Source organism: Hydra vulgaris, chromosome 09 (assembly GCF_038396675.1).
Source record: "Hydra vulgaris chromosome 09, alternate assembly HydraT2T_AEP".
Taxonomy (NCBI): Eukaryota; Metazoa; Cnidaria; class Hydrozoa; order Anthoathecata; family Hydridae; genus Hydra; species Hydra vulgaris.
The window spans coordinates 51,056,966-51,071,909 of NC_088928.1; the positions used below are offsets into that span (position 1 = coordinate 51,056,966).

The following is a 14,944-nucleotide window of genomic DNA, read 5'->3' on the forward strand; positions in this document are numbered from 1 at the left end:
CTCTGAATGATGATAAGAACAACTGTTTCAAGTTGATTCATTTTGGTCAAAAGGTTGAAGGCCCCTGCTTTTATTTTTATTTTTTGAGTAGGATTATTTTTAAGCTTAAGAAGAAGCTTAAGGCCTTTGACAAAGACTCTAGAGAGGAAAAACTTGACTTTAAGACATCTCATCAAGAAGCCAAAGAAATTGTCAGCAACTCAGTTGGACTTGACGATACTTTTACGAGGCTCATAAATTTAGGCAGCATATTGAATGTACTTGGCAAAAGAATTGATTGTAAACCAGAACAGATTTCAAACATATCACTAGTTTTGTCGTATCTACGGTAACTTTCAATGTTGATCCTATGCATACTTAATTTTTCCCAAATGTCTCTAAGCATGGAAATTCAAGATTATTCATGGAAATTGAGGTCAAGAATCAACTGCTTTTCCGTATATTAAAACGTAGCACTGAACAAATTATAGTTAGTAAATATATGACACATCGGAGTAGAATCAATGATGATTGAGAAATATTTCGCAAATTTGGTTTTGGAAACTAAGAAATTATGTTTAAAGTAAATAAAAAGTATATACTACAATGTTTTAAAGATGTTCATATTAAATCCCACAATGTTGGTGGTAATCAAATAAATTTTTCACATATGCTTCAGATAGGTACTTCCTTTTCCTTTTTTACCGAGAGTGGTCAAATGTTGGGCAACAAAATGATCAAATTTTGCTATTAGCTCAATCCATAGAAGTTTTCATAGTGTTGTAAGCTTAGCTTTCCGTCTATCCGCGGAATGATAATTTTCTTAGAAAAATAACAAATAAAATACAAAATTATTTTCAATTTTAAAAATGGTTTTAGTAGTTTTATTACGTAATAATTTTTCAAATTAAGAACTTATAAATAATAATCTCAATTAGAAACTTTGACTATTTGTTGTAGATTTGGCTCTCATTCTTTTTTGGTCTGGTATTACTTGATAAAGTCGAAATCGGTACTTTCCTTAACTACTTCATCTTGAGAATGCGGCAATTAATTTTTATTTGATTGGCACTTTAATTTTCATTACGTTTTACTTTTGTTTTTCATTCTTTAATTTTCTTCTTTTTTGATGTTTTTTACTTCTATTTGCTACTTTTGTTTTTTGACTTATTATTTTATTTATTATTAATTTTTTTTTTTTGTTGCATTTTTATGTTACTCAATTAAAGTTTAATTGTTAAAGTATTTTAAACTGCTGTTAAACTTGAATACTTGGAGGGCAACAGGGGCCAGAAGACCTAAAATTTTATGCTTCATATTGTAGCTTTGCAGCTTACTAAAACATAACTACAAGAGTCTAAAGATTGTCGATATAATCAATAAATCTAAAGGTTGTCGGTATTTTCGATATTAACACAAATCTAGAGGTTGTCGATATTGTTAATATCAGCACAAATCTATAGGTTGTCGATATTGTTAATATTAACTACAAATCTAAAGGTTGTTGATATTGTTAATATTAGCATAAATCTATAGGTTGTCGATATTGTTGATATTAACTACAAATCTAAAGGTTGTTGATATTGTTAATATTAACACAAATCTATAGGTTGTCGATATTGCAAATATTAACGCAAACCTATAGGTTGTCGATATTTTTAACATTAAAACAAATCTATAAGTTGTCGATACTGATAGCTAAAAAGATGCGGTGTGTATACACACTGCAGCTTTTTAGCAAGCGTATATATATGTTTTTTTTTTGTAGCTAACAATAATATTGCGATAAGCCTGTTTCTATTGGATAGCTTCATATCGCAGCTTTGCAACTATAGTTATTTTTTAGAACTACTAAAATAATTAAAAGAAAAGATAATTACTTACCATAAATAAATAATTATATTTTAGTTAATTATTATATTAATTATTAATAAATAATTAAACAAATAAGTAATTCAACATTGTGACGAGAACTTTTGCTAGCTAATCCTTTAAATCTTTGGCATAAGGCTTTGCGAACTAGGAAAACTCGTGATCCTCGTAGTCAAACCGCTGACTTTATCGTTACAAATATCGCTTGCTAGTTGCTTAGCAATTTTATACAGGGAGGATAGACATAAAATTTAAACTAAAACAATATCTAAATATTTTATACCTTATACACATTTAACATCAAAGTTGAAGAAGCCACAGCTAGAAAAACAAACGCCAAATATAGTAAGATTTCTATTCCTAAATAAAAAATATAATATAATAATATAAAATATAAAATATAATAATATATATAATATAGTATAATAATATAAAAATAAAAAGTTTACTTAAAAGCCAAAAATTAAAAGGGATTCTTTTTTCTTTGAAAACAATTTAAAAATTAGTCTGAAGCAAAAATAAATTATAAATGTTTCTTAAAATATTATTTTTAGAAATTAATTAAATTCATTAGCCACAGGTCAGAAATTGACCTTTTAGGTTTGATTTTGGAACACCCCAAATATTTTTATAGATTCAATTGAAGAAACCTTTAGATTATAACTGTAAAAATTAAAATTCTGTGAGTGGCACATTTTTAGAATAGGCATTTAAAGGGGGCGGACCTGTGAAATTATCATGTTTAAGTGAAGAAACTTCCAGAAACGCTGTAAACCTAAAATTTTTACATATGATACTAATATCAAATAATGATGTTCTGCAAAAAAAAATATATATATATTTTTGGGAACATAGAAAATACAACGCTTTCGGGGCACCGACCCCAAAAGAGGACAAATTTAATAATTTGAAAAAGTTTTTTTTAACAATCTCATATTAAATGAAATTTTATTCATAGAATTTAAATTGTAAAAAAATTTGTACTAAGCTCAAAAGTTATGACCAAGAAACGTTTTATTGCCCCTCCCTCTTCCGAAAAAATGAGGAGGTTTAAAATTTTACATGACCATAACTTTTAAAGCACATAAGATTTTTTTTAGGAAACTTGAAATTTTATAATGAATTTTGATTTGGTTTAAAAAACTACAAAAATATTTTTCCAATGCACACGTCCCCTTCTCAATGAGGACTGGTGGCCTTAAATTTTGGGGTTTTTTGTTCTCAGATTTTAATCACAGTAATTTTTTAAACACATTTGTCTTTTTATAACTATATGATACCATGTGATTATATGACTCTGTATGCAAAAGATTTTACTCTTTAAAATGCCTGAATATCATAAGCCCCTTTATTGTTAATAAACATCTTTTTTGGTCACATTTGTCTTTTTGACACTAGTATTTTTATACAAAAAAATATAGTTTATTGTATAAAACTAGCTTAACTTCATTAATTACCATTTATTAGTTGTTTATAGTTATTTAAAGGTAATGATGATTAATCAGAATTAAACAAAGTTTGCAATTGGTATTTAAATTTATTTAATTAAAGTTTATTTGTAAATTTACTTCTGATACTTTAGTAACTATTAAAATTATAGATAGAATTCATAATGCCTCATTAAATATCGAAGATAGGAAAGAGATTTAAGTTTAAAAGATCTCATAAGTTAAACAGACTTTTAGACTGTGCTTGTTGCTATACTAAAAACTCTAAGTGTATTCCAGTTACATAAAATTTGGGAAGGCTCGTGGTAAAGCATTGTCATAATGACTAAAGAATTAGGGTTATGGAGTATCCAGCTAGACTATGTCTTACGTGTAAAAGAAATCTGTATCTGGTTAAAGCTGGAAAACCTCTTTCAACATCAGTTAAACGGAAATGGAACAAAGAATCTTTAAGCAATTTCTAATGAAGTAATAGCTACAAAAAATGCAAAATTTGCAAATTGGCAAATAGTAAAATCTTAGGTTCTATATTATGCTTTTTTTTTTTTTAATTAGTTTGAATTAAGTTCATCAAATAGTCCTTTAAATAAAAATAGACAAATAAAAATAAAAAAATTCATTTCAAGAAAATTTGGTGTTTGTAAGAGTTCAAATGTTGCTTGCTTTAAAGTTTGTCAAAAATGATTTCAAGTTATTGGTAAAGATCATAAATGCTACCCTGGAAAGGAATCAAAGAATCTGGCAACTTATCTTTTTAAATAAAGATATTAAAGTAAAATATTTATAAAATATATTTCTTTAAAAACTATTAATAATACTATTATTTAAAATCAGAATGTTTTTTATTATCATCTCATTTTAATATTTCACTTTCCTATAGTTTAGATTCAACGCTTAGTAATGACCAATATTCTGAAAGATACTCAAACAATGATATGAAAAAGGTAAAGAAATGCTGTTTTCCAATAGTATATTATAAATCTTGATTTATTTGTATACATTTGTAAAGTGTTTTGCCTTTCTAAACGTTTTTGTAAATTATATAGGTGGTTCCAAAGTCCCAATAACTCTAGGTCAAACTAGTATAAAACAGACAGAAATACCGTTTTCAGAGTTTAACAAGTCAGTTATTTGTTTGCAATTGATTTAGTTTAAATTAAATGTTTTCTTGAAGACCTTCAGGTAAAATGGAGTTGAGTTTGAAAGTAATATGGAAAAGAAATTGGATGATAAAACAAAGATACTTAAGAACTTGGAGGATAAAAAAAAGGGATACTTAATCATGTAAAAAGAGATTTAATCTATGTAAAAGATATTACAGAATATCTTGAGTTTGTAATTGAGTACAGAAAGCAGGATCTCCTCAATACCTTTGTAAGAGTTGGCATAGATTCAGGTTTGAGCATTTGATTTTTAATACAGTAGATGAATAATGAAAACTATAAATTTCAAGAATAATAAGTAAATAAAAACAAATAATGTGGAGGTTCAATGAAAGTTATTGCAAACTTGTTCAACCCAAACCAACACAGAGTCAATGATGAGAATAATAGAGGAACTTACTCTGGAAAAAATTTTGCTCTTGTCTTAGCATTTTGTGAAAATATGCAAGAAACACGTACCAACCTCACAGTATTAATTGAAAATATTTAACTTCATACTTGTAAATATTCTCTGGCATCAGACCTCAAACTCATCAACATTTTTTTGGGAATTTTGGTATTAAAATTACTTAAATAACTACAATTTGTTCTTTAAATGAACTATTTTTTTAAATCTATAAATATTTTTAAAACTTAAAATTTTTTATTGAAAATACAGTTGTTCCTGGTGTAACGGGGAAGCTGTTCTGAAATCTGGTAATCTCAGAAGTTTTTGAGACCTAGATAACTGTTTCCGTCAGTATGCTGATGCTGGCTTTCCTGAGAAACTAATTGATGAATTTTAAGGTTATTAGGTTTTTTATATACTTGTAATCTAATGAAGAGCTTTTTATACAAATCTTAATAATGTGTTCCACTTATTTTCACTTAGAATGTAGCGAAGCCTTGTCTTATAAAGGAAGATAATCCTGAGAAGCTAGTCATAAGCGTAATACCTTTACCAGAACTTTATCTTCCTATGGGTTTGGTAAATCACATTTGTAATTATATCATATCGCTATGGTTAGGTTTAAAAAAATGGGCTAATAGTCTTGATGTTTACGGAAGGGTTATCACGGTACATATGATGGTAATGTTTCAAGAGAAATATTAAAAAATGTAGACAGTCTTGCATTAGAAATTCCGACAGAGCTGTTCCCATTAATTGATATATTAAGGAAGTTTGACAGAGTTGTAACTGGTACATTTACTAAACTACTAGATCCACAGTATTACAATAATATCCAAGACTTTACAGATTGTTTGGAACACTCTCAAATATAATGGTAAGGAGTAAGTATGATATAACCTTATAATGTTTAATAAATTCTTTTACTTTATATATTCTTTAAATACACTTATATATTTTAGTTCTTAAGTAAAAGCCACAGTGTGACATGGAAAGTACGTGCAATAAGTTCTCATCTAGGAGCCTAGATATGCACAGCTATCTATGCTATATGCTATAGATATGCACAGCTGCTCTCTGTCAAAATATAATGAACAATCAATAGAAGCCTCGTATCAAAAAATGAGGCCTGTTGTGAATAGATTTAATGTAGCTACTGTCCTTAGCTCAAAGTACGGTGAAAGAAGTAAACAAATTGAACTTATTCCGGCATGATCATATTGAGCTATATTTTATTAAATTCTTTTTAGCGAAGCAAAACAAAAAATGTTTATTAACAATAAAAGGGCTTATGATATTCAGACATTTTGAAAACTAAAATCTTTTGCATATAGAGTCATATAACCACATGGTATCATATAGTTATAAAAAGACAAATGTGTCTAAAAAATAATTGTGATTAAAGTCTGAGAACAAGAAAACCTCAAAATTTGAGGCCACCTGCCCTGATTTAGAGGGGATATGTGCATTGGAAAAATATTTTTGTAATTTTTTAAACAAAATCACAATTCATTATAAAATTTCAAGTTTCCTCATTTTTTTGGAAGGGGAGGGAATAAAACGTTTTTTGGTCATAACTTTTGAACTGTAATATATATTTTTTTATAATTTGAATTCTATGAATAAAATTTCATTTACTATGAGATTGTTAAAAAAAAAATTTTCAGATTTTTTTATATGCCCTATTTGGGGTCGGTGCCCCGAAAGCGTTGTATTTTCTATGTATGCAGAACATCATTATTTGATATAAGTATTATATGTAAAAATTTAAGGTTTTTAAACTACCAGAAACAACGTTTCTGGTAGTTTCTTCAATTGAACATGATAATTTCACAGGTCCGCCCCCTTTAGAAGTCTTTTCTACAAATGTGCCACCTGAAAGATTTTAATTTTCACGGTTTTTTATAATCCGAAGGTTTCTTAAATAGAATCTATAAAAATATTTGGGGTGTTTCAAAATCAAACCTTAAAGGTCAATCTGACCTGTGTAGCATCAATAATAAAAAATAATAATTTTGAAAATTTTTGCTTTTATTGGAAATTATTTTTGATGTAATATATTTTTTTTTTTTTTTGAGGTTTTAATATATGTTCATTGGATCTCCATTTAAAACGTGGTGTGTTTGCTACATTGTTTCGATTGTGTTAATACTTGCATAATAATAAAATAAATTAACAAACTTTAATGCTAAAACATTAAAAAAAAATTTTCTCTAGTATTTTTTAACTAACCGTGGTAATTTTAGACAACCAAATTCAGGTGTATAAAACTTCAACGGAAAATTGAAAAACACTTGAAAAAAACCTTTCGAGCTCAACGTAGTTAATGTTAGTTCTTATATTGTTTTTTGTCTTGTTTTGTCTCTGTAACCACAAACAGCGAAATTTCTGGTCCGCAGCATCTGTTCGTTTATACAGTCTGACAATCTGTTTATTTATACAACTTTTGCTTTATGTCTAAACAGAGTTCTAAGAGAGGATTTCAATAGATTCTAAGAGAGGAATTCAATAGAATACCAGATTATCTAAAAATAAGCTGTAAAAGACAGATTTTTCATATTCTAGAATTACATTTCAGTCTCAACAGCGCATCATTACTTTTTAAAAATTAAATTAAATTCATAAATTAACTCACACAAAATAAGGTGCACAAAAAAACTACTTTTAACCACTCTTTAACCAACAGTGTTCATTTAAGTTTGTTATGAGATATTTTTTTTATTTTAGCAACTCCAAAGGTGCTAAAGAATTTAAATGTTTTAAAGCTTTGCATGACAGCCCAGACGCCCAGGCTTTGTTTGACGCTCAGACGCCATTTTGAGGTTCATTGTATTTTCTGTTTTTACCGCTTCTTTTTTGCTGATTGGTTTTGTACTCTTTCTTATACGTATTTGCGCACCATAACACAAGCTGCTTAAGACTTAAGCCTTAATTAGCTTGCGGTATGGTGCGGAAATACCCTGTCACGTAGATGTCCAATTAAACAGTTCTTCCATCAATTTTTTTCTCATTAAAAATTCTTTTAAAAACTGTAAAGACATTTAAAAAAAAAAAAATTTAAGGGGTTAACCCCTTTTTTTCTAAGCACACTTCGTTTAATAAAAAGAGAAATTGGCATAATTTTTTCATTGATTAGTCAATTCTTTCCAGTATGAGGTTGTTTATAGCAATTTCCCCCATTGATTTTCAATATTTCTATCATACAATTTCATAGCGACATAATACAGTGTACCAACTTCCATTTTGTCAAACGTTTCATTTAAAAGGTGGATTATTTCTTCAAGATTAGTGGGGCTGTTATTAAAATATTTACTCTGAGTTGCTTTAAAATATCTTAGGCTTGAATATTTTAGAGTCAAGTTTATCCTGAGAAGTGTTGACCAATAATTCTGGATTGTCAATTGATATATGCGGTTTCGTATTGTCCTGTTGTATAAAAATATTTTGAGTCTTTTCAATACAATTTCCTGGCCATTTTGAACGTATGGCTAGTAAAAACTTGATTAAAGTACAAAATTTATCTACAACAACTGGAGTTGTAACTAGTGTTCCCTTAATTCAATTCTTACTGTTTCTCTTTGCAGACTCTTGCTTCTCAAATAGCCAAATGCTAATTTCTCCACTAAACCATTCATTCGTCAAATTTTGGTCTCGAAACGGCTGCCAGGAACATCATTTTAGTAATAAATCTCTTTGATTTCACCTGTCGATGGGGTTCAGGTTCATCAAGCTCTAAGTAGTACCGTCCTAATTCTTTTGTCAAATAGAACCATTTTTCATCAACATGAACTGTGTTGAACATATCTACAAGCTAATTTGTACCATTTTTGAAGAATTGTAATCGAGAAAGAATGAATTGAATAAGCTGTTTTCTATTTTTAACTGTTAAAAAAGGCTTTACAGCTGACAAAATTTACCATTTTTAAGTCAACGATAAGGATTGTTGTTTGAAAATTTAAAGAACCTGCCAATGCTTGAATGGTTTCCGTTTGTTCAAAAGAAGTTAAGAGATTCTTTCTTGCAGTTGAAAAATTGTCTTCTTTTGTCGAAATTTTTTTTCAAGCACACGTTTGATCGTAAATTTTCGTTTTCTTGGTGCAAAAGAATTCAGCAGTTTTTTTAGTTAAAACTTCTTTCAGTTTTCCATTAATGCTCTGGGATGATAAATCATTGTAAATCATACGTTGCTCGTTTGTAAGCTCGCGTTTATCTCTACTATTTATTTTTGAAAAAGAAATTATGCTAGCTGTTACAAAAAGTTAGGTATATTGTTATTGCTGTTGAAAAATGCAATAAAAACATCAACAGTTGATTTTATTTGGTATAAATCTCTACAAATATTAAAGCCAACTTCTGAGCATAAAGTATTTAAGAATTTTTTAAATGGTTATAATACTATTTTTCACTAAAAATGGAAAATTGTTTTTAGAAAATTAAAAAATTTTCGAGCTTGTAACTCATTTTTAGAAAATCAGAATAGTATTTAGGATTTTTAAATACTGTTCCGATTCGCCCAAATAAAATCAGGTGTTATAAAATTAATTGTTAATGTTTTTATTGCATTTTTCTGCAGAAATAAATTTTGTTGCTAAATTGGAAACAAAATTTTTCCTTAAAAAAACAAGTTTTTTTTTCCAGCTGGAGCAGAAGACATTGTTTTATCATCCAGCCCCTCGTTACAAGTTTAGATAGAATTTTGCATATAATACACATGCATAAACTTTTTTATTATTATTACTATTATTATATTATTTAAAATATTAGGGGCTTGGTAATGAGACAATTATGTATCTTCTTTTTGCCACGGCTATTTTTATATTTGAATTGGCACATGCTAAAAGGGCCTCAGTCAAAAAAATACATAAATTAAGTTATTGATGAAAACCACATCTTGAAAGATAGCTCCATTGCTGCGTGCTAAAAGGATCTCAGTCACATGCATTGATGGCATAGATACTGGCCACTAAAATATGTGCTAGAAGGGCCTCAGTCAGTGACTGAAGCCCTTCTACCACATGAGTTAACAATACTGCCGTCTGTCAACTAATGCACAGCGTACACTCTCAGCTGTCTGCTACATAGGTTTATTGCTTATTCAATCAATGTCTTGCCATAACTTATAATTTGTCTTCAGAAACGTGTTATGTACTGTTGTGCATTTCGCAACGTTACTTTAATATTGTTGACTGTTTTATAAAGTAAGTGATGGAGGATAATGAGGACAAAATCGGTAAAAAACGAAAACGCAACAAAGATTTATGGAAAAGGAATGTTTTGAAAAAAGCAAGAGTAAGAGGTGATGAGTTTGTTGATGCAAGAGGAAACATTATTCCTAAAAAGATAACAGGGACTGCATGCAGGTAACATTACAGTACATAATATTAGGCTAGTTAGGCCAGCCAATTCAGCAAATGATTAGTTCTAAAAATGGCCAATACTGAATAAATTTACTTACAATAGGGCTATTATATTAAGGCCTATAATGTATTAATTTATTGATTCTATCCTTTATAGCCATTGAGAGAAGTGACAAAAGTAAGCAATAGTTAGACCTGCCAAGTTTGATAATCAGCTTTAATTTTATTGTTTTAATTTGAGCCCTAAACAAATGTAGTTGGGAATGTAACCTTATTTTATCGAATTGTTTCAGCTGTAAGAGGAAGAGCTGCTTTGAAATTGTGACAGAGGAAGAAAAAGAAGAGATCTTAAGACATTTTTGTGATTTGTTGTCAAAAAACAAACAGGATTTACACCTACAACACCTTATTGACGTTAAAGAAGTGAATGCCTCAAAACCCTACAGGTATTTTGATGCTCGATTAAACAAAAAACTGTTGTGTTCAATGTACATTGAAAAACACACAGGCAACAAAGTAAGTCAGACATATTTTTCTACTTTCTTTGAGGAAAACTTTAACTTACACTTTGGGAGACCGCAGAGTAACTGTTGCTGCACTTGCGAAGAACTTAAAAACAAACTTAAAAGTACACATCTAAATGAAGCAGCTAAACGAGCTGCAGCTGCCGAAATGGTAATACACAAAAGAAAGGCATCAAAATTTTACAAACGTCTTGATCAGGAAGTGAAAGAAAAAGAACAGTCTTATGCTTTATCAATTTGTTTTGAAAATATGCAAAACGTCCGACTGCCTAGGATCCCTGTGCAAGAAACTTTTTACCTCAGGCAGTTGACTACTACAGTTTTTTGAATTCATGATATCAAGAAGAACAATTCAGTTATTTTACTATATCATAAAGGAGCTGCCAAAAAAGGTCCAAATGAGGTATGTTCAATGGTTTATTACTACTTGAACATTGTTTCATCTCACTATACAGAGCTTCGTGTGCTCTCAGACAATTGTGGAGGACAAAATAATACAGACATAAAAAGATTTTAAAAAATTGAGCAATTTTTCTCTGTGAGAGGTCACTCTTACTTTCCTTGTGACCGTGATTTTGGTATAATAAAAAGAGCTCTAAAAAATTACGACAGGATTTGCAGCCTCCATGAACTAACCAGCATTGTTATCTAGTCAAGCAAAAAACACAAGTTTATTGTTAAAGAATTGGACACCAACGAAGTACTCGAGTTCAAAACTTGGTGGCCAAAGTTTCATAAGAAAATGGTAATATCTGAGGAAACTAAGACCAGAACTGTACCGAAAAACAAAAAAGTTAACTTTTTAATAAATACGTTCATGCACTTCACATATGATTCAAAGTTCTCTTCTCAAGTTGTTGCAAGGCGTTTCATATACTCAATCGTGGCTCACACATTCAGCCTAAAACAACCGGGAATTAGTGAAGTATATTTACCCATTGCAATTGCTTATCCACTTGATAAAATCAAAGATGAAAAATAATGAGAGTAATAAATTTTAACATTTTTTACAAAAAGAAATGTTGAGTCATATTTGGATTAACAACTTTTTTTTCCTCAAATCAGCTGATTATAGTTAAGTAAGTTATAAAAATTACATATTATAAAAGCACTACCTGTATTATATTATAATAACTTATATAAAAGTGACATTAGAAAACACATTAAACAAAAAGTTGCATGGAAACCTATTTAATATTTTATATGATTTAAACGTTTTTCTTTCTTTGTGCTGCTTTATAGCCCAATAATTGATCTTAATATTCATTAAAATAACAATAAAGTTCTTTCACTAGTATGATTATTTTAAAACACGCACACATAAATTGTCCACATGTTAGTATCAGTTGAAAAATTTAAATCTTTTTAAAGTTACTATTTTTTAATCCAAAACATTAATTTTAATCGTCAACTGCGTCCTAGCAAGGTTGTGGCAAGTTAGGTCAAAGTCTCGAAAGTAAGTCTCAAAGAGGCACATATTTACCTGTAGGAATTTAGGTATATATAAATAGGCATATTTAGCGGTAAAATTTATGACATCAAAATCAATGCATTTTTTTTTTATCACTATCTATATTTTTATATAGTTCAAATTTAGAAAAAAAATCTTAGTTTACGTTTTGCATTCCAATATTTTATATAAGGTATTGTGGTTTATCCTCTGGTTAGGCCTCTGTATGGCTAACTGCCATACAGAGGCCTCATTACCAAGGTTCGCCAAAGGCGAGTTCAGCTCACTAAAGAGCACCATAACCCGCTTAACAGACCAAGAGTAAGTGATTTTAAAAGAACGAAGGAATTAGAATAAAAGTCAAAAGAAGTCAAGTTGGAAAGATAGCATAGAGAAAGCGGAATGATATTGCACTAGATGTTCGATGTGCCATTCATACTATTAATTAGGTTGCCTAACTAATGTTTTTGTGTTAACGTAGTCAACATTACTGATGACATTTACTTGTATTTTGTATAACAAATATTTTATATAACGTTTTTAAATCAAGCAAAAGTTGTAAAATACTACAAATATTCAATCAAATCTTTTTTAAAAACGTTTTTTAATTAAAAATTACTTGTGGGCTAATTTAATAGTCATTGAAAAATTTCAATGTGACAAGCGCCACTTTAGCTTGCTTTGGCACTAAAGTAGCGCTAGACACATTGAAATTTTTTTTTTGCAAACCTATGTAATTTAAAGACCGGATTTTTTCTTTTTCACTAAGCTGCTCCAAGAAGTCCTTACGGTCTTATCTCAAAGCACCGTGGAAGAGCATTTAACTTGGAAATTTAAGCCTTCTTCCTACCAAAATCGCTTATTGGACTAGTGTTGGCGTCGAATCTCGGAACTTTCGGTTCTATGCCAGAACTCTAGCGTTATAGTTACTTTACAGTTGCATTATATATGCAATACACTGCTGCATTATATTCACTACTAATCTCATAGCACAGTAAAAAAAAAGTTTTGCTTATCGAAGTTGCATTGAAATTATAAACATATACTTTTATATAAATCAAAATAGGTTAAGTTTTTGAAACAAATCACAAATCATATTTCAAACTTTTTCACTTTTTATGAGAACCAGTGAATTTGTCTTGAATCAGAAAAATAGAATTTAAGATTGAAATTTTTAATTAATTTCCATCTTTAATAACTTTTTAGACATGTTAGATATATATATAATTTGTCTACGTTGCATTTTTTTTTTTTTTTATGTTTTACTTCATTCATTAATTTTTAATTTTTGTTAAGAGATAAATTCCTTATATAAAAAAGTATGATAGTATAAAGCTAAACGTTTTAAGTAAACTTAAGTATTATTTCAAAAACTTTAATTATGCTTGAGGGTTAAACATTTTATTCATACTATAAAAAACTTTACAACAAAAACATAAAGCTTTTTAAGTGTGCTTAAAATTAAATTAAATTTAGCTTTTAATAAAATTGCTAAACTTGTGTATTTTCTAGAATTGACAAAATTGAGGCCGTAATATATTTGATCAAAAATCTATAATTAGTATCCAATATTTTATATCAACAAAATGTCGTAAATTTATTAAGGCAAAAGTTAACCTGGAGAAGCGAGACCAAGACAAACTCCAAAAAGAGCAAGAAAGAAGCTAAAAAATAAATCATTCATACATTAAAAGCTTGATCATGTTGAGGCTTTTATAAAAACAGATATTTGTTGTAATATAAAACAATGCAATAACTTTTGGATAAACGAGTCTTGTTTGCATCAAATTCTTATAAATTTATTTCTTTTTTATTAAATATTTAATATGATTTTAATAAAGTATTTCAAAATATTTAATCTTATAAAACCATTCTTGAAAAATAGTGATCAGCTATAAAATAAATTAAAAAACGTAATAATCATACCATCCAACATATTGGCAAAGTTGAGGTCCAAAACGGTCTACGCAATAACCAATTGGAAACTTTAGAATCGAATGAAAGAACATACCAGAAATAAAAACCCAATTTAATGCCAGATCCTGTTTTTCGCAAGTTTTCTCGAAATTATTTCGAGTAGTTAAAGTTGTGTTAGTAATACCACACAAATGATGAAAAAATTTTGATGCCTTGAAAATTTCTAGCATCGACGAATATCCATATACCGGTGCTCCTACTATAAAGTTTTCTAAACAGCATGCAATTAAAAACAGAATCAGAACAAAGGGTTTTTTAAAGTCTGATTCTGATAAAATGGCCATGCTTTGTTCTAATGACGGTAATGGCAAAATCAACTGGTTATTTGTTCTAGTTAAAACAGATATTTTTCAAATAATCTACAATGATTAATAGCGAAGTTAATATGCATATATTTTTGCAGTACGTTTAATAAAATTTATAGAATTAAGATTTAGTGATAACCAAAACACTCGTTGTTAAATAAGAGATAAGGCTTACAGATTATAATTACTTACGACTCTAGCATTTGAAGACCAATGTTTTCATACAATTCTTAATTAGGATAAATATATTTTTTTAAATTTTTTTTATGGTTATTCTATTTTCAGATTGCTTATTTAAATGACCTCATTTAAATAATAAAGCGCCTTTGATAACACCGATGAGGTGTTATCAAAGAGTTATAAAAGGCCACAACTACGCGTTAATTAATAAAAATGAACATATAAAAGAAAAAAACACTGATTATTGTAATTGTAAACAAAAAATTGATTGCCCTTTAAATGGAAAATGCCTTTCAAAAAA

The 14,944-nt window shown here is 28.7% G+C and overlaps 1 protein-coding gene across 1 annotated transcript in view; it reads right to left on the reverse strand.

Annotated features, from left to right (window-relative positions):
• LOC124811570 (equilibrative nucleobase transporter 1) overlaps positions 1 to 14,489 on the reverse strand; it is a 30,254-nt gene extending 15,765 nt beyond the window's left edge. The window contains exons 1-3 of the mRNA XM_065806003.1: positions 14,108 to 14,489; positions 13,799 to 13,845; positions 2,135 to 2,211 (exon numbers count right to left, since the gene is read on the reverse strand). Of these exons, the coding sequence (XP_065662075.1) occupies positions 2,135 to 2,211; positions 13,799 to 13,845; positions 14,108 to 14,442 (459 nt within the window). The 5' untranslated portion in view covers positions 14,443 to 14,489. The remainder of the gene's footprint in view (positions 1 to 2,134; positions 2,212 to 13,798; positions 13,846 to 14,107) is intronic.
• Positions 14,490 to 14,944: the final 455 nt, after the last annotated feature.